This window comes from Lissotriton helveticus, chromosome 4_1 (genome assembly GCF_964261635.1).
Source record: "Lissotriton helveticus chromosome 4_1, aLisHel1.1, whole genome shotgun sequence".
NCBI classification, from domain to species: domain Eukaryota; kingdom Metazoa; phylum Chordata; class Amphibia; order Caudata; family Salamandridae; genus Lissotriton; species Lissotriton helveticus.
This window is the reverse complement of record NC_136063.1, coordinates 1,083,659,207-1,083,685,066: the sequence shown is the minus strand read 5'-3', so window position 1 is coordinate 1,083,685,066 and position 25,860 is coordinate 1,083,659,207. Positions and strand designations below refer to the sequence as shown.

Genomic DNA, 25,860 nt, shown 5'->3' with positions numbered 1-25,860 from the left:
CCAGCTCGGTTTTGTCTGGATTGAGTTTGAGGTGATTGCAGTTCATCCAGTCCTGGATGAATCTCATCACTGACTGGACGTTCTGGGCAGATGAGGGGGAATGGGAGAGGTTGAAAATTAGTTGGAGGTCATCGGCGTAATTGAACACCGTGACCTCCAGCTGCTGTAACATAAAAATGAGGGGGAAGATGTACAAATTAAATAGAAGGGGGGAAAGTGTTTTTGATAACACAATTGTATAAAGGACACAATCAACCTCGATATGGACTGTTTAGAGGTAGCGAGACCAGTCCTGACTGACCCATAGTTGATAAACAATTGGTCTGACCTACGAATATCCTTGGTTTTATCCAGATAAAATTTCAACACCCTTCTGACATCCAGGGAATGAAGAGATCTTTCCGCTGGAGTGGAGGTATTCTGAAAAACGTAGGTAACGTTATAGTCTGGTTAACATGGGAATCAGAAATAACCTTAGGAAGAAACTTAGGGTGAGTACGCATTACAACCTTAGCAGCATGAAATACAGTATAAGGTTCTTGCCAACACAATGCCTGAATTTCACTCACCCTGCGGGCCGATGTAATTGCCTCGAGGAACGCCGCCTTCCAGGACAGGCGCTGTAGCGAAGCCTTATGAATAGGTTCAAAAGGTTCCTTCATCAATCTGGATAGCACCACATTCAATTCCCATGAAGGCGAAGGAAGACGAACCGGAGGAAACACTTTCTTCAAGCCTTCCAAAAAATCCTTTATCACAGGAATTTGGAAAAAGGAAGTCTGTGAAGGACATTTCCTGTAGGCAGTCAGCGCAGCTAGATGGACCTTAATGGAGTGGAAGTTAAGGCCAGATTGCGCCAAATGCAAAAGATATGGAAGGATGACATCTTCCTTACATGTTGTCGGGTCATATTTCTCGGACTTGCACCAGATGCAGAATCTCTTCCACTTGTAAGCATAAGAAGTCCTAGTGGAAGGTCTCTTAGCCTCCTTCAGTATGTCCATACAATCCGCAGGGAGATTCAAATGACCATATTGTACTATCTCAGGAGCCATGCCGCCAAACTCAAAGACGAGAGGTTGGGCTGTACCATCCGTCCCCCGAACTTCGTGAGAAGGTCCGGCCTGCACGGCAGCCGTATGTGAGGGAGAAGAGACCGGTGAAGAAGGTCCGTGAACCACCACTGTCTGGGCCATTCCGGGGCAATTAGGATCATCCTCGCCCTGGACTGGGACAGTTTGATGAGCACCAAACTTTTGATATTTTGGTTCTTGGCTGACGAGCATGGGAACTCTGCACCTGCGTGCCTCTGTATTGGTACTATACCTGGTGATATGCGGCAGCCATCGGCAACCCCAGAAGCTATGACCTGCTCCCTGCTGACGAGTGGCAAATACCACGAAACACGTGTCCAGGGATGGCGAAGAATATGATATTTAAATTTAAAAGAAGATACGACGCTCTGAACTAACTACAATTACCATGATCCTGTGGGGTGATCCCGCTGATGAGTGAGCGGTGTGCGAGCCTAACTTTTGATATTGAGGATGCCTTGATCAACCAATCGTCCAGGTACAGGTAGACAAACACCTTGTTCTTTCTCAGGTGTGCCGCTACCACTGCCATGCATTTTGAAAATGTCCTGGGTGCAGACTTCAGCCCGAACGGTAGTACTGTGTATTGATAATGATTGGCGCCGACTTGGAATCGCAGGAACTTCCTGTGTTTGTGTGTAATGGGCACATGGAAGTACGCATCCTGTAGGTCTATTGCACATAGCCAGTCTCCCTGTTGCAACTGAGGATAAATCTGAATGCATGCAAAACTTTTCTCTGCGAATCCACTTGTTTGCCTGTCGCAAGTCCAGAATGGGCCTGAAATCATTCTTGTCTTTCTTGCGTACCAGAAAGAACCGGGAGTAAAGACCTCTTCCCCTTTGAGACAGAGGGACGTCTTCTATCGCCCTTTTTCTTAACAGGGTATTGGCCTCCGCCTGGAGCTCGCGCAGCTGAAACTGCGAGCAAACCGGTGGAATTGCTGGAGGCGGACTGATGAACCGAAGACTGTATCCATTGCAAACAATATTCAGCACCCACTTGTCCCGAGTGATTTTTCTTCACTCTGCCAGGTAGTATTGGACACTTCCCCCCACCAGAGTGGTTAACGGAAGACGGGGAAGTAACAGCTCAGGGCCTAGACCCGGCCGGGCCTTTGGTCACAGTGGCAGATTGCTGCCCACCCAGGCCCTTCTGACGTTTTTGGAAGGGCCTACTCTGGAACTGCTGTTGTTGTTGCTGTCCAGTTTGCTGGCCTCGCCCCCTGCCCTGCGCCCCATCCCGTCTCTGGAACGGACGGTAGGTCTTCTTTTGTTTCTTGGGCTTCTCCAATCAGACAGCCGTCAGGGTTTCAGCCTGTGCCTTCATCCAGGCCATTTGATCGTCAGCGTGCTTTCCAAAGAGGGTCTCGCCCGAAAAGGGTAAGTTGGCCACCCTCTTTTAGGCCTCAGATTTCAAGGACGTAAGCCGCAGCCAGGCATAACGTCTCTGACTCCATGGCAGTACCCGTGGGCTGCCAGGAGCGATGAATCCGCAGCTGCGCTGATCAGTTGATTAGAGACCAGCAGCCCCTCGTTTAGGATCTCCATGAAATCCTCCCTCTTCTCCTTGGGCAGGAGGTCAGCCAACTGTTGGAGGGACTCCCACAGAGCCCGATTGTACCTTCCCAACAACGCCGAGGCACTCGCTGTGAGAAGTTGGCCTGATATGCAGTGCTCACTATTCTAGTGATCACTATGTATCAGTCCAAACAACCCTTATTGATGATTGGTTGTAAGTCAACCTTATAGACCAGCTATCCTAGTAGCATGGATACGAGCAGTCTAAGGCTAAGACTCTAGAGGGCGTGTTAAGCCAGCTGTTTTACCATCACATTACCCCTTGAACACCAAGTGAAAGGACACCACACAAGTTGTTATGAAAATAAACAGATATTTATTTATAACAAGACTACCCTGAACTCTTTATGAGTCAGGGAGCTAAGCACACAACAAAACTCTTAAGAAAATACTTTAAGTCGCACAATTTACACAAATGCCCTAGGGGCACGAAAAACCATATACACAGTAAGTGGAATGCGAACTTGCTAGCAGGTAAGTAATACTTTTCTAGACTCAGGAATCGCTAGGCCTACAATTCTAAACACTGGGATTAGATGCAGGAGGCCTGTGGACGTCGTGTGCAGAGTGGGAACTCTCACGCGTAAGGCGGGAAAAAGTCTATGGAGGCTAGCAGTTGCAAAGTTACTGTTCTCGGGCGAACCAGACTAGGTGGGTCGAAAACAAGAGTGGATCAGAACACTTAGGGTGTTGGACTATGCTGGAGCACCGGAGTACTCAGGTTACCTAGCCCAGGGGCTGCGGCTGCATAGGGTTGAAGTTGCGTCGGAAACCCTCGTTGAAGATCCAGGAGCCTGAAGAAAGAGTTGCTGGCAGGCGGCCAGTGAAGAAAGTTCGGAGTGATCCAAGCCTGGATCAGGGAAGAAGAAACCTGTAAGCAGAGGGGACCAAGTTCTGAATCACTAGCCAGTGATTTGAGTGGGCACCAGGATGGCACCGGACAAAGTCACCTCAGCCAGGTGAGTGGGCGCTGCTGGGCTCTGCAGTCTCTCGGACCAGGAGGCGTTGTCGGCGACCAGGATGGAGGTGCGAGCTGTCCCACGAAGGTTCTTGCTGTCGACGTCGCTGGACCCAGGATTGGGCAACAAGTCTTGGCAAATGCAAGGCCCACGCGGTGGACCTAAAATGGCGTCTTGAGTGGACCAGGAGGGTCCAGGGTACTCCTCTTTTGGAGGGGAGCAAGGGCTAGTCTGGAGCAACCAGACCAGCAGTGTTTGTCGTCGTGGAGCGTTGTGAGAGGGCCACTAGCCAACGGGCCAGCGACCTGGACAACGCGGTTGGCAGCAAAGAGCAGAAGGGCCCCACGCAGATCTCGTGGATGCAAGGGGGCTGAACTTCGGTGCTGGAGCTGCTCAGGGTCGGGGCTTCTCTTACCCCAAAGCACTCGGTCGAGGGTCACTCGGTGGTCGTGCTGGACAAGCGTCCTGCAGTTCTGAAGATGGCCGGTCCCTCGAGGTCTCGTCACACCCACGGATCACAGCTGGGCTGATGATGTAGGTTGAGGTCAGAGGTGCCAGGGAAGCCGGTTCTCGTCGTGCTGGAGCAGTCTTGATCCGAAGGAGAGACTGGCAACAAACCGCGATGCTTGGTTGGTGCCTGCTGCTGCAGGGTGACTACTCCTTAGTCACAAGGGAGAATCTTGGGAAGAAGTCTTGAGTTCCTTTCGTGGAAAGTAGTTTCAGGATTCAAAGATGATCTGATTTGGAAGGGGGCCAGGTCCTACCTTTATCCTGCAAAAAGGGGCTGGCACGCGACTAAGTCCTGCCCTATGGGTGGGACTAGGAGGGGGGTGGTTACACCCCTCTCCTTTGGCGGGCTTTCCCCAGGTCAGGGGCTGGAGTGCCCCAGGAACTGGTTTCAGCCGGCCTATGCACAGTGAGCACCGGGGTGCCACTTGCAGTCACCTTCCTCTAAAGCCCTGCCTACCTAGGATACACAAAATCCTGTCTGGGACGGTGCTGGCACCGCCCCTGGCAGGAAACCCTTTGTCCTTGCCTCCTGGGCTGGGAGGACTCCCAGCAGCAGGAGGGCAGACTTGTGTCTCGGTGGCAGCATCCATTTTGTGGAGCTAAGGCTCTGTTTGACTTTAACCCGGGTTACAGGTTACATACATGTCGTGTCCCTCTGGAAGGGTGGAATGCTAACCCCGTCGCCAGAATTGGCGAGGGGTTAGTATTCCAATTCGTATGACACCTTACTCGACATGTTTTGATAAAGCGATACCAGAGTTGGCATATAACCGCGGGGATTATAATGCACTTAAGAGTATATGGTATGCGATATCATGGAAACGGCTAAGGGATGGATCCCGAAAGCCGCAGACAGGCTCAGCTCATGCCAGAGCACCATCTCACATGATTCCAAGCACTTTGCCTTCAGGATTGTCAAGGCCTGCCATAGGAGTGACTGATAGGAGATCTGTGTGTCCATTTAGGTTTAGATATAGGAATACTATATCTACAGCAGAGGGTGAGTACACCACTCTGCCCCAGCTGTCACGCAGCCAGTTGTGTCTGATTTAGTTAGTCAGCCCAGGGGTGGCATAATACATGCTGCAGCCCCTGGGAGACTTCTGGGTGCACCTCAGCCCTGGGTACAGGGACTTGAGAGGGCCCAGTGCCAATTCAGTACCTGGGTACAATTTGGAGTAGAGAGAACAGCTAGGCTGTGGGTCTGATTAGCAGGCCCACAGCCAGGGAAAGTCGTAAACCAGTGAAGCAAAAAGCAAAAATCTGGGTGATCATAGGATTGCAGACCCTACTCTCCTACACTCGTGGCCTTCATGGAGGTGGCGGACGTCCCGCAGATCTTCCTGCCTGCCGAATCCATCCAGCGGCTCTCCTTGTCTGGAGGCACTATAGATGACAGGGTGGTGGCATGTTATTTCCGCGCCGCCATCACTATCACCGAATCCGGTGCTGGATCCACCCTGAGAAATACTGGGTCCGAGTCAGGAGCCCTGTACTTCTTTTGGAGCCTGGAGGGGGCTGACTTCGTAGTCGCAGGAGTGAGGAACAACTCCATGGCGGGCTCCTCCAAACCCAGAACTAACGGCAACAGAGGTCGAGACAGTTGCTTCTTGTGAAGAGTCTCAAAAATGACTTAGGTCGTCGGCGTGGGCACAGTGAGCGTGATGCCCAGCTTGCTCGCCCCTCTCAGCAGTACATCCTGGAAGGATATAATGTCGTCCACAGGCGACACCCTCGTCCGAGGGGACCCCGACAGGGTAGGAGAGTAGCCCCTGGCGCTGGACGAATCCGTACGAGATCTAGACCTGCCCCTCCTGTGGCGCTGTCTAGATCTAGTAGACGAACGGTGGCGACTCCTGAATCTCCCTCTCCGTCCGGAGCGGGATCTAGACCTCCTCGGCCTTGCTCGTTCCGCAGGTCTCAGCGGCGGAAGTTGTGGCGGCCTAACCGGAAGCCTCGGAAGAAGAGGCCCTGCAGGCGGAGTCAGAAAGCGTGGCAACGAAGTCGACCTCGGTGGAGCAGGTGGCCGCCCATGAGGTGGCGGAGGTGGATTCGGTGGCAGCCCATGAGGCGGCGGAGGAGGAGGGTGCTGAGGAGGAGGTGGCGGCGGAGGTGGCGTCGGAATCCGAGGGGGCGGATCCTTTGGCAACGGAGGCGGTGGTGAAGGCGACCTCGGTTTAGGGGGCGAGTATACCACAGAGTACACAGAGCCCGGAGATTTCTCTCTCCTTTTCTTCCTAGCCTGACCCGACTGGGGAGACCGAGAGGCCGTGCCCCCTGTTGGTGAACGACGTCGTCGCCGTGCCCCCGATGATCTGGATGAGCTTTTGGCGTCAGAACGTCTCCTGGAGGACGAAGCCTTCCTCTTAGGCGCCGAGCGCCTCTTCGGCGTCGACGAACGCCTTCTCGACACCGACGAACGGCGTCTCGACATCGATGATCTATATCTCAACGTCGGACTTCTCCTTCTCGACGTCGAAGATCTCCGTGACCTCGACGCTCTTCGTATCGACGTCGAAGATCTTCTCGACGTCGACGATCTCCTCTTCGAACGCCGAGACGAAGGCGAACGGCGGTGTCGCCTCGACAGCGAGCGCCGGCGCCGTAATGACTTCTCTCGACGTCGATGGCTCGACGACGACAATGAATCTGTATCCGACGTCGACCTCGAAGGAGGTCTCGACGTCAGTCCCCTCGACGCTTCAACCTCGAGCCCGGGGGAGATGGGGTACAGACTGTGGTCATTCCTCTCGACGCCGAAGCGATCGACGTCGACGGAGACCGGTGGCGTTTTCTGGCCTTCTTCTCACTGGGGAGCCCCCCAGAGGCCTCAGCACGGGCAGATGAAGCAGATCCAGCCTGCCCAGACCCACCTTGACCTTGATGTTTTCTCTGCTCCAGTCCTTCGAGCCTGATCTTCTTTCTGTTCTTCAGGGTCCTGGAGGTGAAAGTCTGGCAAATCTCACACTCTTCAGGAACATGTGCAGAAGGGAGACACAGGATACACACCTCGTGTGGATCGGACTTGGCCTTCTTCCTAGAGCATTCAGGGCATTTATCAAATAAGGCAGGCATATTTGATAAATGAAGGCTTAAAATTACCAGAAAAACAACAGTAATTAAGGAAGGCTCAAAAACACATCGAGTGAACACACTCTAACACTTTAAAAGTGCAAAATAAAATTGAAATAAACCCTAAAAAGGGAGAGCTCAATGCCCCAGGGTCCTGCTAGCAGGAGCCGGAAAAAAGAACTGAAAGTGGAGGGGACCTGCTGTGCATTCTGGGATACTAAGAGTTCTAGAAAGTTTCCTTAAAGGCACAGTATCCTGTTTTGAGCCACATAATGGCGGCAGCCCATGGGGGCTTGTCTGTCCACCCCTTCCTCTCTATCTTCCAGAGGCTTTCTTGGTAAAAGGGGATGTTTTTCTATGAGAGAAACTTGGCAGGCTGTGCTGAATTTTAATTTTAGTGGAATATCTAGTTGAAGTACTGGACAGTGTAGCCTTTGTAGTATAGGCTGCATTATTTGTCTTTAAATTCTCTCTTAAGTGTCTATGCAGCACTGCACATTGAGACAGCTTAAGAGATTATTTTTGATTGCTCCGGGGTCCCCGCACATGAGCGGCACTATTCACTAGATTATGACTATAACAGAGATCCCCTACTACAGAACTATAACTTGTGCCTCCGCAATGCACTGCTTTTGACCTCACATATTACAACACTCATAAAATGGTCAGTGACATCTCAAATGACATCAATGTTTACATCATCTGTGACTGTGAGTATTTTGTTTCAGATCTATTTTATTTTCAGAATACAGGTCCGGTTGTACGCAGCGTTAAGCCCATAACACCATATATCACCTTGGCTGCTAGGGGGTTTTCCCGCTGGGTGCTGATCCTTGCAGATTCCCATTGTTTATGACAAGGTCAACTCGTCATAAGCACAGGGCAGGTAAAACCCATGACGAGTTGACCTTGTCATGAGCACTGAACACACGTCTGTTGGTGTTTCACTGGTGATGTAAGGAGACAACACAAGGAGCAGGTTTAAACACAGCATGTCGCCTACAACCCCTGAGGGGCCAGCTGCATAACATAGTGTATAGAGTTATATCCTCTAGGTGTGGGATTGCACAAGACCTCTGAAAAACTGTAACTTTATCGCACAGGCAACGAGCCCAAAGACAACAGGCAGACATAGGCGGGTAAGAGGACCTCAAGAGTGAAAAGAATAGGAAAAGAGATAAGACAGAGCAGCGAGAAAAAGAGTGGAGTATGCGGGCGGGGGAGGAGCGTATATTGACTGCGTGTTTTAAAAGCGTTTATGAATGTTAAATATATATGCTAAGGTGTATTGGTGAATCAGTGGCTGTATGAGTGCCCCTATGGATGATTCAGTGGGTGCATGACTGAATAAGTGAATGATTAGGTCTCTCAGTGAATGTATTGGTTAGTGACTGGTTGTGTAAATGTTTGTATTAGTCTGTCACTTGGTGTCTAAGTGGCTCAAAAATTAAGCTGTGCGCACTGAATAAAAGGAAAGGCAGCCATTAGCTGAGCCCGAGTAGTGAGCATTGACAAGATGCACACTTGGTGGCCCTCCACCCTCGGAAGTCCGCCCACTCCGACAGACCAAACACGGAACCTCGGCATCATCCTCAACTCCTCCTTCACCATGACCCGCCAGATCAACTCCATCGCCTCCACCAGCTTCAACTGCCTTCGGATCCTCCGCAAGACCTTCAAATGGATACCCCTAGAATGCAGAAAAACATTCACCCACGCACTCATAACCAGCAGATTGGACTACGGGAACGCCTTCTACGCCGGAATCAACAGAACTCTCCTACACAGGCTACAGACCATCCAGAACGCCACAGCCAGACTCGTCCTTGGAACCCCATGGCAAGAACACATGACCCAACACCTAAGTAACCTCCAATGGCTCCCCGTCGAGAAGAGAGTGACCTTCAAACTGCTCACCACGCCTAAAAATCCCTCCACAACATCAGGCCCTAATACCTCAACAAGAGAGTCTCCTTCCACGTACCCAAGAGGAACCTCCGCTCCGCAGACCTCGCCCAGATCCCCCGCATCAGCAGAACCAGAGCAGGAGGAAGAGCTTTCTCCTACGTCGCAGAAAAAACCTGGAACGAGCTCCCAGTAAACATCGGACACTCAACACCTTCTACACCTTCAGAAAGAACCTCAAGACCTGGCTCTTCGACTGAACCGGAGCTGCTCCCCCCCCCCCCCCCCACAGCGCCATGAGACACGGTGAGTAGCTTTTTTTAGGTTTAGAAAGTGTGGGGGGGCTTCTAATGTGAACCAGGAGGGGAAAGCAGTGTTGTGAATGTATCTAGGACCCTATTTAAATATTCCCGATTCATGCCCTTATGTGGTTATAACAAAACATATCCTTATAAAGGCATAAGAATCATGTCCATAGTTCTTTAAACAAACCAAGCCTCCAGCAGCCCGGGAAATCCCCCTGCTTTTGTTTTGATTTGTGCAAGAACTCCTGGAGTCCAGAAAGAACTGTAAGTTCTTAGTGACGTCTTATGTCCAACCTTACGTCTAACTCGGCACCTTCCAGGTATAAATATACCAACGTTGCCTTAAGCAAACACACGGTGGTTTGGAGCAGAGCGGCTATCTACTTGCCCGAAGCCCAGCTGATGCGAGTGCTGAAGGAAGCCGACCCTCCCATTGACACACAGAGAGACGCTGTCTTTTCTCCTGCCGAGAAATCCAGCTCCAGTGTTTCCAGTCACCCTTGTGGGTTGCTGGGAGATCGAGTCCTGAGAAAGAGATACAAGACCTCCTTCATTCTATAACCAAGGTACGGAGCTGATTAGATCCTTAGAGAATTCTTGATTCAGATTCTTGGCAAAACTATCTTAACTTAAACTGCAGCTCATATACTCCTTCCCACGTACTAGGCTTAGGTTAGGTACACCGGGGTAGGCGTATCTTAGAAGCACCAGTTGAGTACGTTTAGTCAATGATTTTATGTATGTATATATTATATCCATTTTAAGTATCATATGGCTCAGAAACCATATCAATGCTTTTACAGTATTATTTCATAATACTACTTTTACTGTACGCACTTTACTTTATAACAAGTATTGCAATTGTGGCAATTCACTTCTCTTGCACGAGAAAGAGGACTGCTCAATAAATAACACCTTTTATTGAAAACGCCTGTCTGTCTATTTCTCTGCACTCTGGTGAAACTAAGCATGCACGATTGACTGAGTGAAATAGCTGTCTATTGTTTTCACACGACTCTGGAGATATACTCCTTGTTCTGGAGGGAGCAAAGTTGTCATGTTTATGCGGTTGTCAGAAACTAATCCCTTCTTGTCTAATCTGGAAAGTTAACTCCTTCCTGTTCATTCGAGAAAGTTACTAGTGACCTCTGAGCTAGCTGGCATTCATAATTAAGTCTAACATATGCAGTAGAGACCTAGCTGACCTCAGTCCTACGTCTAAACTATCGTTTATGTTATTCCAATGCGCAGAGCCTATTGGGAATATAGGAACTACACTACAGCAGCAGACTTTGAAGCTCGGAGGTCAGCTCGCTGAAGAAAGACAAGACAGACACAAGCTGAGCAGGAGTATTGCTTGAGGACAGCTAAAAAAATAGTCCTCACAAGTGTAATAAATAACATACTAAGTAACAACACATGTAAGAGGGGCAGTCCTCATGGGAGGTTACAACATGAGAAAAGGAGGTACTAAGGTGGGATTACTAAGCCTGTTAACAAATAAAAAACCTCCATTTACAGAGTACAGTAACAGGAACCAATTGAAAAGATGGACCGGGAAATAGGTGGAGTTTAAAGTCCATACCTAATAAAGCATGCCTCGAAGAGACAGCACAGTCGCTGCATCTCGAGACCTAAAAATGACCACTGCCAACTTCATATAAACTTCTTCTTAAGAATCATGTCCAGGTCTTTGCAGAACCTTTAAATGTGAACAGATGGCTGATATCTTTCTCTTGGAAAGGTAGCCCACTGGTGGGAGGGTGAAAGTGCCTAGTACATTAAGAAGGGAAAGGGCAGGGGCATCAGGTTGCCAACAGGTAGGAAGCATGGTGAAGGGGTAAGGTGCAAGCTTAGCTGCAATTTATTGAGAGCTAGGCACAAATATCCAAATCAGCAGTAAAAAAAACAACAGCACGAACGTTCAAGCAGCTGCAAGTGAAATTTAGGCGCAGGAAGAGGACAGAATCCAGGGGCACAAAGGTCCAGGCAGGAGCCACGCAGGACATAATCAAGGAACGTGAAGGTAAGGCAGCTGAGTGGGGGGAGAGAATTCAAGCAGCGACAAACAAAATGTTAACTCGGCCAGAAGCACACACACGCAGCACAGAGCCTACATTTTGTATGTGCCTCTTTCGCACATATATTTTCCCGGCATTCCTGGTTATACCCACTGCAGTCTCTCTGACTGAAGGAGTTGTTGATGACGTTGCCATGCAATAATTGACTTCTGTTAGGACCTCCTACAATACAAGAGCCCTAGGTAATGCCCACGCTTGGGCAAACGCAATCCAAACGCTTTTTAGGGAGAAAAAGGGAAATAATTGTGCTGTGGAATAAGTGCCACCTTCTGATGACGCAACGGACTCCTAAGGAGGCATACCCCACAGTTTGGGGACTTCTGGTGTACTGACTGCTTCTTGAGATATCACATTGACTAACACTCATATAGGAATTATTGTAACTAAGTCTACCTCGAGACTACCTTTCTCACTAATCTATGTCTGCTCAGGTCAATAAACAAACTAAAGTCTTGGAAAGGACAGTCTGTGCAGTAAACATAAGGACTGTGATCATAAGAAATAGCATAAAGGGACCCGCAGAGCCGATTAAAGCAGCTAAGTTACTAAAACAACATAGGATGTGAGCCTATCTCTCAAACTTCTTCAGCCATCAGACTGGTAAGTGCTGCATCCCATTACATGATAACCGCACTTCAGTAGTGGTCATACAAGACATGGAAACATTTCCCATATAACAACAAAACAAAGGCAGCGCCTTCCCAACCAAACACCTTACAGTTTAGCATGCAACCTATTTAGGTAGGTTCTTCAGTGCCCATCAAGTAGATAGTAAGTGCTTTGTCAATGTTACAGTACAATACATTGTGCACAAAAGGGGAATACTGGGATGTAGGCCTATATGTGACAGCAATTATTTGGCTTAGCATTCATCTTTGCAATGGAAACGTGGCACACTGTGAATGGGGCATCAGGAGGAGTATACAGCAGTCCATGAGACAGCTGTCTGCTCCACTTGAAGCTCACCAATTTGCTCATGCAGAGTGAAACCGGTTAGCTATTTGCAACCATTTAACGTGCATAACCCAGCGAAGAGCAAGGAGAAAGAAATGCATGCACACTTAGAGCAGTGAGGCCATAGCAATGGGGGAATGTTCATCAAATAAACACTTATAAGATAACTTACAGTGTAATACTTATTGGCACTTGCAATTTACATACTTGCATTTGTATTGGTACTTTGGACTGATAACATCTAACGCAGCTGTTTTAGATTTTGCAAATCGAATGTACTTTTCTTCCTAGGCACACTGTCTCAAAGTACTTTGATTCATCATGCAATGGTAATTTACAAAAGGAAAAACAATGGATAACGTTTACTGATTCATGTGTCACATTGAGAGAGTTGTAATACTACTAACAGAACAGTTACCTGCTTTAGTAGACATTCCAACCATATTTTTTTTTTTCTTCCAGAAACTGATGTCATTTTTGAATGCCAGGAAATCAAATAGAAGCTGCAAGGAATAATTCATTTATTAGTTCACTTCTGGCTTGGAAAATTACAATTCATATGGTGACATATGAATACATGAAACACGAGTCACCTAGTAAAACAGGACCTACATCACCTAAAAATATCACATTTTAGTATATTTCTCAACCTTTTGCAAATAACTAAATCACTACATTCTCGTGGTCCCCTTTTTACATGGATTATATTGTCATAAATGTTACATTTCAAGGGATATTTTTTGACGTGGAAGAATGTATGGAAAGTAAAGCAAATTCATACATCACAAATAACTGAACAGTTTAATGCTACATCTAGGAAGCAGTGCCTACAAGGAATTTCACTAATTATTCTCAGTCAAATCTATTCAAAATAATCACTTATTGGTCTAGCCCCAACTGGTAGCTGACTATAAATCATAACATCAATGTAATTATTTAAAACATGAATATTCAACAACAGATAATTTTCAGACTTGCGTATGTCTTCTTTTCAATAATGACAATTTTAATGTACACAAAATTAGAAAGTGTACATTGGAATGCAACAAAACACCTTGATTAAGGATATATAAATGTACACAACATGAACCCCAGCTCAGACCAATAATTATACATTTGACTTAGCCACAGCTTTTCATAGACGGCACCTCTCACAATGCTTCATCATTAATCTTATACTTGGTAATTCTTTTTTTTCCTTTCCTTAAAAGTTGTAGTTTCGTATTAAAATAACAATATCTATCATTTTTAAAAGAATGCAAATATATTGGTAACGCGATATTGAACGTTGAGTTTTGAGAAGTGTTATGTATGCGAAGAGTACTTGCAAGTATTCAGGCGACTTTGGAGACTGTCAGCAGTTCATGGTCTGCAAATATTAATATGTCATTAGAGATAATGCTATACGTGTGTAAAGGAAGAACACAATGGTTCATACTTGGACACGAATGCATATGCTAAAGATGTTTATGTTGCTGTGATTACATGATGAAAATGTCTAAACTCATGCCCACTGGATCATAATAGCATTGTCTTTATTGTGTGTAATTCATATACAATTGTATGTTTATATTGAAAGAGAGAAAATTAATGAAATATATTGAAAAAATAGTGGAGAATGTCAGCACATTCAATAGGGCTGTTTGAGAGCCAAGAAAAAGGTTTGGAGCATTGATAGCCGGAAAAGCAAAAATCTGGTTCAGGAAGAAATGCGCTGGAGCTGGCAGTCTCCATTCTTTCTGGACGCCTCTAGGCATAAAAAAGCAAAACAAGCAATGGCAAAGGCAATACATCTAGCTTTAATTTACCAGGAAAGGTACACACAGGAATTCACAAATGTGTTTTGCATGCACTGTATGCAGAAATGTTTATCACCTAGTGGCTTTGCCAATGCTGAGAAAAAGTAGCAAAGATTTTGTTTTCTATGTGGAACGCATACAGGAGGAAAATATTGTGACATACGGTATAGTTCAGTTTTTCAGATTTAGAATAATCCCCCGTGCATTTTAACAGAAGCACTACTAGGTAGGCAGAACAATACATCACAGACATCACGCAACTCATTTTACTCTTTCTAAAGCTGAACATCGACAAGGCTGGAATTGTGATCTTCAGGAAGAGCACATTACTGTGGAAATCCACCTAGTGGCCAAAAGCGCCAGGAAAGACACACACCACCCACGCCCAAAAACCTCAGAATCATCATTGACAGCAAACCTGGCATGACCGCCCAAGCCAATGCTGTCACTGCCTCATGCTATCCATAACCTGAAGATGCCGGGAAAGATTTTCAAATGGTTGCCAATTAGAACCTGAAAAACTGCATTCCACGCCCTGGTCACAAACAAGCTGGACTACGGGAAGACCCTCTATGCCGGGATCAACAAAAACTCACCTGAAGGCTGCGCAATTCAGAATTGGGCTGCCAGAATTAACTCCCACTCTGCACTCACATCACAACACACCTGAAGACACTCCACTGGCTCCCTATTCATAAACGAGCACAATTCAAACTACCCAATCACACTTTCAAGGCACTACATAACACTGTTCCAGCATACCCCAGCAATTACATCAGCTTTCAAAACACTTTCAGACACATTCGCTCATCCGGACTCGTACTTGCACAAATCACACACATATTGAAAACCAGATCCGGTGGTCGAGCCTTCTACATTGCTCCTAAAGCGAGGAATTACCTGCTGCTTCACAGAAGAGCATCCTTCTCACTTCTTGAGCTTCGGAAGAACCTGAAGACCTTACTGTAGGAAGGTGGATACCTGACTATGGTTACCCCTGATTTTTTGCCTAGTGTTTAGCTGGTTTTCGACTTAGTTGGCCAGGGATCCTGCTAATCAGGGCCCCAGGCTATCTGCTCTCACTGTAAAATGGACTCCATGTACTTTAGGTACATCTCCAATTGGATGTTGGGTCACCTTGTGAGCCCCTGTATAGTGTACCATAGGTACCCAGGGCATAGATGCATCCAAGGCCCAGGTTGGCTAGGCGGAAGGAACCTAGGAGACACAGCCACAGATGTCGAGATCTGGACACAGTTACAGGTCCAGGTGTTGTTTCACCCGCTGACCCGGAACCCGCGCCCGTCGCAACTACATCTTGCGGTAGCGCGCAGATGCTTCCTCCGCTGCCTACGCCTAACGCGGGCGATAACGCCATACGCCCCGATTCTCCCCCTATTGGGTACCCCGACTGCGACAGGGATGCTAGTGGCTGTACAAATTGACAGCTGGACCACAGCGGGAGTGGAGACGTTGGGAGACCTATACTCTGACGGCGCCCTCCTCCCCTTCGCCACCCTCGTAGATGACACAGCTCTACCAGCCGGACAGTTCCTCTTACATGGGTCCCTCACCCGCACATTGACTGCCGCCTGGGGCGACATACCTGTCGAATTGCCCACCCATCACTTCCTGCAGTACCTTCACGTCAAGTGTAATGGCACACACATAATCCACTGGCTAGCGCAAGCTCTTCTTCTCCATACTCATCCTGCCACGGTGCAACTGAGGGAGAAATGGGTGACCAACAGAAGACGGGATTGGACGGATAAGGAATGGGCAATGATTCTAGCTGGCCCGGTTAATGTCCCTCGCAACCCTCGTTTTAAAATTATACAACTCTACATACTACACAGTGCATACCTCACTCCGGACAAAATAAACAGATATTTCTCGGTCGTGGATACAGCCTGCAATCGCTGTTCCCAGATAGGAGCGGATCTCCTACACATGCTCTGGCACTGTCCTACCCTTCAACAATACTGGGATGGGGTGACTATGCTGCTGACACATTGCACTAACGAGCGAGTGCCAAAAACTTGGGAGGCATGCATACTGGTATTATACAAACGTACACGGCTGAATAAAGTCCAGGCCCGATATTGGGATCTCGGGCTTATCGCGGCCAAGGGCCTGCTCACCAAGCGGTGGAAGGCCGACACACCTCCACACATCAGACACTGGAGCCTATCGTTAGTAAATTGGGCACGGGCAGAAAGCGCTGCCTTGCGACGAGAGGAAACAGCGGGCCTTAGAAAAATCCTGATTGCACAATCCTGGGACACTATCCTTCAATCTTTTCAGCAGAAATGTGTAGAGCAAGGGATCACGTGATAAGATGTAGACTACCCCTACTTCCCCACACAGCGATTGACACCGCACAACGTACTTACACCTGGCGGATCTCTCCCTTATTCCATTTCCCCCCCTCTCCAGTCCTGCTACGATATTAGAAAATAGTCTATGCTGCACTACTTGCTGCCTTCATGACTCCCAGGTCTTGGCTACTGTATGCTACGTACACGGCTGTCTTGTAGTGACGGATGTATTGCCTCTCCCGCACCCATGTCCCCATATATTTTACTATGGCCAGGGGTCCTGTCAACGACCGCATTAAGATCAATTCTATCCTGTTAACTCTACAATGCCTTTACGCTGGGAACCCTCCCTTATGAGCCTGACACACTGGCGGGTCCACTACTGCGCCCCCAGAGCTACCCCACCCTCTGGATAGCTACTGACATATTGAAAACACACCACCCCCCCTTACACATGGCTACCTCCTTCCCACTCCCCTTCTCCCCTTCAATTGTATCTCCCAAGTTACTGTTATAAAAGTTATTGACCTACTGGTCCCCCCTTCCTCTGGACCACACCATTTAATACTGTTTCTCATACAAGCTACACCATGGGGACTTTGAGGATACCTGCCAGGGCCGAGGAGATCCTACCCGGATTCGACTACGGACACCGGACACTCCCATCAGGTCCGCTATGTTGTATACTCACCCGATAACCAACACACCTACGGAGCTATACAGCCTCATCCCTCCTTAATGCTATCCCACGCCCTCCTAGAGAGTGAGCTAGCCTGTTATCCTGTATGTGCCCTACCAGTATTACAGCGGACCATGGCTCACTAAATGACATCGATGAGCGCTGACATAGCACTGTGTTTATGAGTTTGTATATGAACAAAAAGAGAAAACAAAAGACCTACAGACCTACACTCATTATTTAACATTTTACTGTATTGCATTGCTGAATGTTCGCATGATTATACAATTCTGAATCAATCACTTAAACGCCGCCGGACCCGAGGGTTGTCGGCCTTGTGGCTGTGTTTATCCAATGCATGTGATATGACTTAGATAACACGTGGCTGGCCCGGACGGGTTGTAAGCTGAACGCTGTGTACTGTACGCTTCCAACAATAAAGGTCTTAAAATATATTAAAAAAAAAAAAATAGGTGCATCCAAGGCCTACCAGGGGCTGCAGCATGAATTATGCCACCCCTGGCTGGCCATCCAAATTGACACAACTGGCTGATCACTCAGCTGGGGCAAGGTCGTGTAATCACCCCTTGCCTAGGTATAGTATTCCTATACCTACCATTATATATAGACTCATATATGCCTATAATTCACTCCTATGGCAGGCCTTAACAATCCTGGAGGCAGAGTGCTTGGTTTTATGTGAGATGGTGCTCTAGCATGAGCTGAGCCTGTCTGCAGCTTTCGGAACCATGTCCTTATAGCTGTTCTATAATATAGCCATACCATATACTCTTAAGTGCATTATAATCCTCGCGGTTGAATGCTAACTTTGGTTTGCCTTTATCAAAGCATGTCGTGTAAGGTGTCATACGCTTTGGAATACTACCCCCTCACCAGTTCTGTTGACGGGGGTAGCATTTCACCCTTCTAGAGGGAGAAGACATGTTGTTCCTATTAATCCCGGTTAAAGTTAACCAGAGCCTCAGCATCACAAAATGGATGCTGCTGCCACAGAGACAAGTCTGACCTCCTGCTGCTGGGAGTCCTTCCAGCGAGGGAGGCTTGGACAAAAGGTTTCCTGTCTTGGGAGGTGCTAGCACCACCCCAGACAGGCCATAGTGTATTGGGGCAGGGAAGGCTGAATGAAATGAGACACTGCCTGGGGCACACAAGGTGTCCCATGCATAGTCCGGTTCAAACCGGTGCTGGCACAAAACTGGACAAAGGGAAAGGGGTGTAACCACCCCCTTACCTGGTCCCACCCATAGGAGGGACCTAGCAGGTAATCCAGCCCCTCAGATTAGTATATAGGTAGGAGCTGAGTCAAGAGACTTTAGATTTATCCTGGACTGAAACTTGAAACGAAACTCTGGACCTTCGACGTTCTACTTGAAGATAGAAGACTGAAAAATCTCCCTTGTGGTCAAGGAGTGACCACCCTGTACCTACAGGCATCATCCAGCGATCTGCGGTTTACTTTGTCGACGCTCCTGCCGGAGCCCGAGCACAGAGTCAGACAAGAGCCAGATTTCCAGACCTCTTTGACCCCGATCCACAGTCCATGCAAAGCTGAGAACCGTGGAGGCGACGAGGGACGTGGGACCGGCCATCTTGAAAAGCCTGCTCCTTGCTACTTGTGCAACTTCTGAGGCACCCTTGAAGTTGTGCATTGGGGATTGAGAAGCCCCAGGCATCAACTGCACCGAAGATCAGCCCTCCACACTCCACGAGTTCTGCGTGGGGCCCTTCTGCATTTCCCTGCTCAACGCGTCTGTCCGGTCGCTTGCCCGTTGGCTAGTGGCCTCTGTGACGACAAACCTTCGAATCTACACCGCTGGCCTGGTTGCTCCAGGCTGGCCCCTGCTTCCTTGAGAAGGAGAAGCCCATCAGACCTTGCTGGTCTGATCAAGAAGCCATCTTCGATTCCTGTGTGGGTTGCCTTTCCCAATGCTTGTTGACTCCAATCCGGAAGCAGACACCGCCGACAGCGGGAGCCTTCATGGGACAGTCCGTATCCAGCTCCTGGTCGTCGTCGACACCTCCTGGTCCAGTTGGCTGCAGAGACAAGCTTCACGACATCACCTGATTGAAATGAAATGAAAAATTACATTTGTATAGCGCATAACTACCCTGAGGCCTCGCAGCGCTTGATGATTAAATGGCTTAGCGCAGGCTCAGGGTAGATCAGCAGGATTTAGCAAACAAATGCGTTTTCAAGGCCTTTCTGAAAGACAGGAGGTTACTGTTTCCTCGGATGTTGAGAGGAAGGGCGTTCCAGAGTCTGGCCGCCGAATGGGAGAAGGAGCGGCCGCCCCAGCGGGCTCTATTAATTTTGAAGGAGGTAGCCAGCTGCAGGGTGCCAGAACGGAGGGAGCGAGCTGGAACATAGGGTGTAACCAGAGAATGCAAAATCGCTGGACCTGCTCGGTGAAAGGATTTGTGCAAAATGCACAAAGCCTTGAATTGCACTCTGGCAGCCATTGATTGCTTCGCGACATCGCCTGGTTCCTTCCTGGTCACTGGTTAGTGACCCAGACTCTGTCCCCTCTGCTTTCAGGTACTCTTCATCCTCGATCCGCCCTTGGATCCAACTGGACACTTCCCTCCTGGTCGTCTGCAGCATCTTTCTTCACGGCTCCATAGGATTCAGCGACGAAACCCGACACAATTTGACACCTATGCACCCGCTTCCTGTGGGTGAGGTAACGCGAGTACTCCGGTGCTCCTGTGGGTATTGACTATCCTAGTGTCCTAGTTTTCAGTAGCTTTCTCCTAGTCCATCCGGAAGTGCCCTAAAAGAACTAGTTTCCAATTCTTTCGATCCCATTCTAACTCTATGGTAACTTGCGTGTGTGTTAAGACACTGCACACGCCTCCCGTGGGTCTCCTGCTTCCTATCCTTAGGTAGTACAGCGTAGCCCCAGCGATTCCCTAGGCCTATCCTTTGTTCGTGACGTAGTCCTTATACCACTATTTTAGTATATGGTCTTACGTGCCCCTAGGGCCCTACTGTATTTTGTGCAACTTATTGTATGATAATTGAGTATCTTGTTATGTGCTTGTGCCTCTGACCTCATAAAGAGTTCAGAGGGTTGTGTTAGTAATAAATACATATATATTTTATATATATAACCTGTGTGGTGTCCTTTCATTTGGTATTAAAGGGGTTACATATGGTAAAACCCCTGGCTTCACATGCCCTTCTGAGTTGAGCCTAAGACTGCTTTGTCCATGCTACCACTAGGATAGCTGGTCTATAAGGTTGACTTTACAACCATCACCATTATTGACGCCTTATGTCCAACCTTACGTCAAACCCGGCACCTTTCAGGTATAAATATACCAACGTTGCCTTAAGCAAACACACGGTGGTTTGGGGCAGAGCGGCTATCTACTTGCCCGAGAGCCCAGCTAATGCGAGAGCCCACGGACGCCGCCCCTCCCTTTTGACGCACTGAGAAAGACGCTGTCTTTTTCTCCAGCTGAGAAAATCCAGCTCCGGTGTTTCCAGCCACCCTTGCGGGTTACTGGGATATTGAGTACTGAGTGAGAGATACCAGACCTCCTGCATTTTATTACCAAGGTACGGAGCTGACTAAACCCTTAAAGAGAATTCTTGATTCAGATTCTTGGCAAAACCAACTTAACTTAAACTGCTACTTACTTACTCCTTCCCACGTATTAGGCTTAGGTCAGGTACACCGGGGTAGGCGTATTTAGAAGTACCAGTTGAGTCCCTTAGTCAATGTTTTTATGTATGTATATATTTTATCTATTTTAAAGTATCATATGGCTAAGAAACCATATCAATGCTTTTACAGTATTATTTTATAATACTCCTTTTACTGTACGCACTTTACTTCATGATAAGTATTGCAATTGTGGCAATTCATTTCTCTTGCATGAGAAAGAAGACTGCTCAATAAATAACACCTTTTATTGAAAACGCCTGTCTCTCTATTCTCTGCACTCTGGTGAAACTAAGTATGCACAATTGACTGAGTGAAATAGCTGTCTATTGTTTTCACACGACTCTAGAGATACACTCTTATTCTGAGGGAGCAAAATTGTCATGTTATATGGTTGTCAGAAGCTAATCCCTTCTTGTCTATCCAGGGAACTTAAACTCCTTCTTGTTTATTCGAGAAAGTTTCTAGTGACCTCTGAGGTAGCTGGCAAAACTAATTAAGTCTAATATAGTCAGTAGAGACCTAGTCGACCTCAGTCCTACGTCTACACTGCTGTTTATATTATTCCAATGCGCAGAGCCTATTGGGAAAATAGGAACTTCACTACACAGCCAGGAGCCCCACCACGTCCAATCATAGCGAAACTTCTAAATTATCCTGACCGAGACGCTGCTCTGCGAGAGGTAAGGGAAAAACAAACACCGACATTCGAAGGGTCCAACATTTCACTCTATCCGGACTTCACCGCCCGAGTACAGGAGGCACGTCGGCAATTTGTCCCCATGAAGAAGCAGTTGCGGGAGTTGGGACTAGACTATGCGATGCTTTTCCCCTGCCAAGCTGCGGGTGAACAGGCAGGGACGCTCCCACATTTTCACGGACCCGAAGGCTCTTAAAGACTGGAACAGGGAACAACGAAAGAGCCCTGAACGGCAGCTTCTAGATGAGGCTGCTGGGGGATCACTCTAAGAACAAGACTGAGACCGGGTCAGTGGCGTGCACTCGATAAGTATACAGTGGGCCCGGGGGGCTGGGGAGGATAGGGGAGGTTGGGTGGGATTGTATATATCGCTTTGCTAGGGTGGACATTTACAGGCACTCCAATAAACAGATCTTCTTTTGGAATAATCACTGTATTTAGGCAAACGATAGTCAGAGGGTAATCAGGAGACCCTATTACGCCTTAGCATGGGCCATGGGTGCTGGTAGTTAGGATGCACAAATCTATATGGCCTACGATATTGGGTTGGGGAGTACCACTCTGATACGTGTTGCTCCGAATTGCGTAGGGGTGATGGGGGTAAAGCTAGAAGTCGGTGCGTGGAGGTCGAGACAGGGGAAAACAGGCATTAAGTTAGCTGTTGTGGAGGAGCCAAGCTGGCGACCATGATGGCCGCTTAGGCTCCCGGCTCTGCAGACCTCCTCATCCTGCTACAAGATCCTGCTAGATATCCTGTGCCTATGCAACGCTCCCGTGTAGACGAATCAAAATAACGCCGCACCGTGAGACCCCGAAAGTTCCATCGGCTTCGAGAACGGAGAAACATCGTCTTGAAGTTTGCGGCCTACATCAGCTGAAGCTGGGGCCTCGAGTAGAAATCTAGCTGGTACCTAGTTGAATAACATCGGCCATAGGAGTTCGGGAGGAGCCTGTCCACCGGAGCGGAAGTGAAGTTTTTGTCCGATCTTCGCATTGAACATCCGAACATATTGGCGCTGCGAAGGAACATCCCACAGACACTGCGAATGCAAGTTGGGTATTAATTGACAGAGCCAGTGCCGTGAACGGCCTGGAAATCGTCGGGAAGGTGACCCGGCGGATGCGGTCACATCCTGACGACGGCTCCGGACCATCCTGCATGCGGTTGGAGCGGGTGTCATCATCTTTAACTCTAGTGGGTCTAGCCCTACGGGCCCGACCATGGCGGAAATGTATGACATGACACCCAATATCGACCTGCGTAGGATTCTAACCCAACCCTCCAAGGGGTCCAGGAAAAGTCGCACGGATATCTTGGGACGACATATCCTAGCTAAGGGGTTTCCGACACCAGACCAGAATGTTACCAACGAGGGGGAACAATCAGCGATGGCCAGGGTTGAACCCAAGTTGCAGCTCTAATGGCGGCTGTTGGTGGTCTTCACCTTTCCCTGAACCGGAGAGCCCAAGCTCTGGAACGCAAATTGGATGCCGTTACTTTCGAGATGGAGCTTATGAAAGCAGCTTGTGTTCAATTTCATGACATTGTGAGAGTGGCGGCGTCCACAGAAACTGGTTTAAATCGATGCCATCAACCCTATACAGCGAGAGAGGAGTGAGACTCTGATCTGCAAATCAGCGAATGGCTATGTATCGGAAGTCCCTGTTGTGTTGGCATGTTCAGTATTGTCATTGACGGAGAGAAAATTGCGCCGTAAAGTACATCTGAGGACTCATGTGAGTACTCAGGAGTGGTATGATAAGGTGGCCCTCTCGCTTTTTTCGAACTCAGTTAAACGTGACTTGAAACAACGTCGGGAGTTCTTGACGGCGCGGATGGGACCCAGTGATAATGTGATTGAATATGCCATGATGAAGGAGGAGCTTCGCGCGCAACCTAGATGGCCGTGTGAGCTTAGGGCTCCCGAGACCCTCGTAACCTCCCGCATTTATCCTGTCGTTTATCCTGCCCATCATCGACGTTATCGTGAAGGTGAACCACGACTGAGGCGACACCTGCATTCTGATTTCGTTTCGGACTCCGGGAACCGGTGTTATGGCGCTTTGAAGATTGAGGCCTTCATCTCCGTGTCGCCCGGCTGTGGAGTTGGCATGGTGCCCGAGCTGTAGTTGAACAACAACGGCCTGTTGGGGTTGAGTCGACCGGTCTTGTCGCTTTCACTTTTGCTTTTGCCGGAGAGACCAGTGGCTTGTGACTGTGTTGGAGTCCACCCCTGTGCCTAAATACTACTGCACTATGCCACTCTCGATTGTACTTTCGTCTTGCTTGGTCCTATCTGGACAGCGTCTGGCCTGCTTTTGACCGTGATTGCTTCTGTCAGTGGGGGTTTGGCTCCGCCATTTTTCTGACTCGATTTATCGGACCGAGTTGCCCTATCCCTCGCAATGGCGGGGAAACCGGAGAGTGAAAAGCAGAAAAGTAAACCCACCCGGCGGGGCAGCTATACCCAAACTAACGTCATGGATAGATATGCCCAGGTCAGGGGGTCTCCGGGTGGTTTGAGCAGGTTGCAAGATGACCCGAAAGACCTGCCATCATCGGTAACTGAGTTGACCCTGCAAGATGTCATGGCGGCAATAGACGGGATTAAATCCTCATTGGGGCAGCAAATGGATACTCTCGCCCATAAGCTGGACACTTTGGCGATTGAAGTCAACCTGATCCGTACGGACCTGGCCAAAACTAATGAAAAGGTCAAATCTTTAGACATTAAGACTTCCAGTCTAACGGGAGATGTCACGGATCTACAGACGACGGTCCGTCACTTGAAGACTACCAGTGATCTCCTTACACGACGTCTGGAGGATTATGAAGGACGGGCCAGGCGGAACAACGTTCGTATTATTGGAGTTCCGGAGAAGGCGGAGGACCCGGCTGCTGACCTCTTTGTCGAGAATCTCATTGTCAGCCACCTTGCACCTAAGGGACTCAGTAAATTCTTCACTGTGGAACGCGCTCACAGAGTCCCGGGGGGTCCGCCGAAACTGGGCGCCCCACCACGGCCCATAATCGCAAGAATTTTTAATTTTCGAGATAGAGACGCTATCCTGCAGGCCTCACGGATGGGTGGACCTACAAAGTATGAAAACACGACTATCAGCTTTTACCCAGATTTCACCCAATCGGTCCAGAAGCAAAGACTTGGTTTTCTTGGCGTAAAGAAACGTTTGTGTGATATGGGGCTTAAATATGCCATGCTTTTCCCCGCCAAGTTGAAGATTGAACATGCGGAGCGGACTTATTTTTTCGATCGACCAGACGTGGTGCCTGACTGGCTGGACAATTTACTGAATCAGCGCTCATCGGAGGAGCAATCTGGCGGAGCGGAAGGTGGACCAATGGAACAGGAATGGGCGCCTGCTACTTGGCCACTGGGGTCTCTTATAGGCCTCGAACTGTGGTTCTACAACCTTGACATTCGATTTGACATACACTCGGGGGGTTGCAGGGCTATTAGAGGGTCATATTTCTCCTCTAAGTTTCTTTCTGTAGCTTAGTTAGATGTGGGGGCGACAGGCACACTGCACTTTTGGGTGGATTTCCAGTTTTATGCAGGGGTGCAGGGTTGGGGGTTTTGTAACGGGTTGTTGGTGGGGGGGCTGGAGGGGTTTGTTGGGGGTGTGTTTGTTTCTTTGCAAGGCAATGTGTTCTTACTTTATTTGGTCGAGGTGCTGAATTCTTCTTGGGGTTGGATTCTTTTTCTTTTTCGGGATGGGGGCAGAGGGCTGAAACTAATGAGTTGGAATGGAAATGGGCTGGGGGACCGGATAAAACGTGGGGTGGTTTTGCAGCTTTTGAAACTGCTTACTCCTGATGTGGTTCTGCTTCAAGAGACACATTTGATTGGCAATGCTTGCCGTGCAATGAACAGGAGGGGGTACCGGTTGGCTGCACATGCCGGTTTTTCATCTGGCTCCAGGGGGGTTGGTATCCTTATTAGAAATTCTCTTCCGCTAGAGATTGATAACGTTGCTCTTACGGGTAGGTGGGAGGGCCGGAACCTTTCCCTGATCTCTGTATATGTTCCCCCTGGCCTGCAGTCGACCACTTTCGCTGATTTGGGGCGGGTTATCCTAGCTCTTCCTGAGGGATCATTGTTTCTAGGGGGTGATTTTAACGCAGTTTTCTCTGGTAAAATTGATCGACACCCCCCTAGAGATTTAAGGGGAGCATGAACTGGCTCCCAGATTTCC

General features: G+C 48.5%; 1 protein-coding gene across 1 annotated transcript in view; it reads right to left on the bottom strand.

Annotated features, from left to right (window-relative positions):
- CLPTM1L (CLPTM1 like) overlaps positions 1-25,860 on the bottom strand; it is a 1,937,019-nt gene that overhangs the window by 1,078,927 nt on the left and 832,232 nt on the right. The window contains exon 8 of the mRNA XM_078687677.1: positions 12,879-12,963. Within this exon, the coding sequence (XP_078543803.1) occupies positions 12,879-12,963 (85 nt within the window). The remainder of the gene's footprint in view (positions 1-12,878; positions 12,964-25,860) is intronic.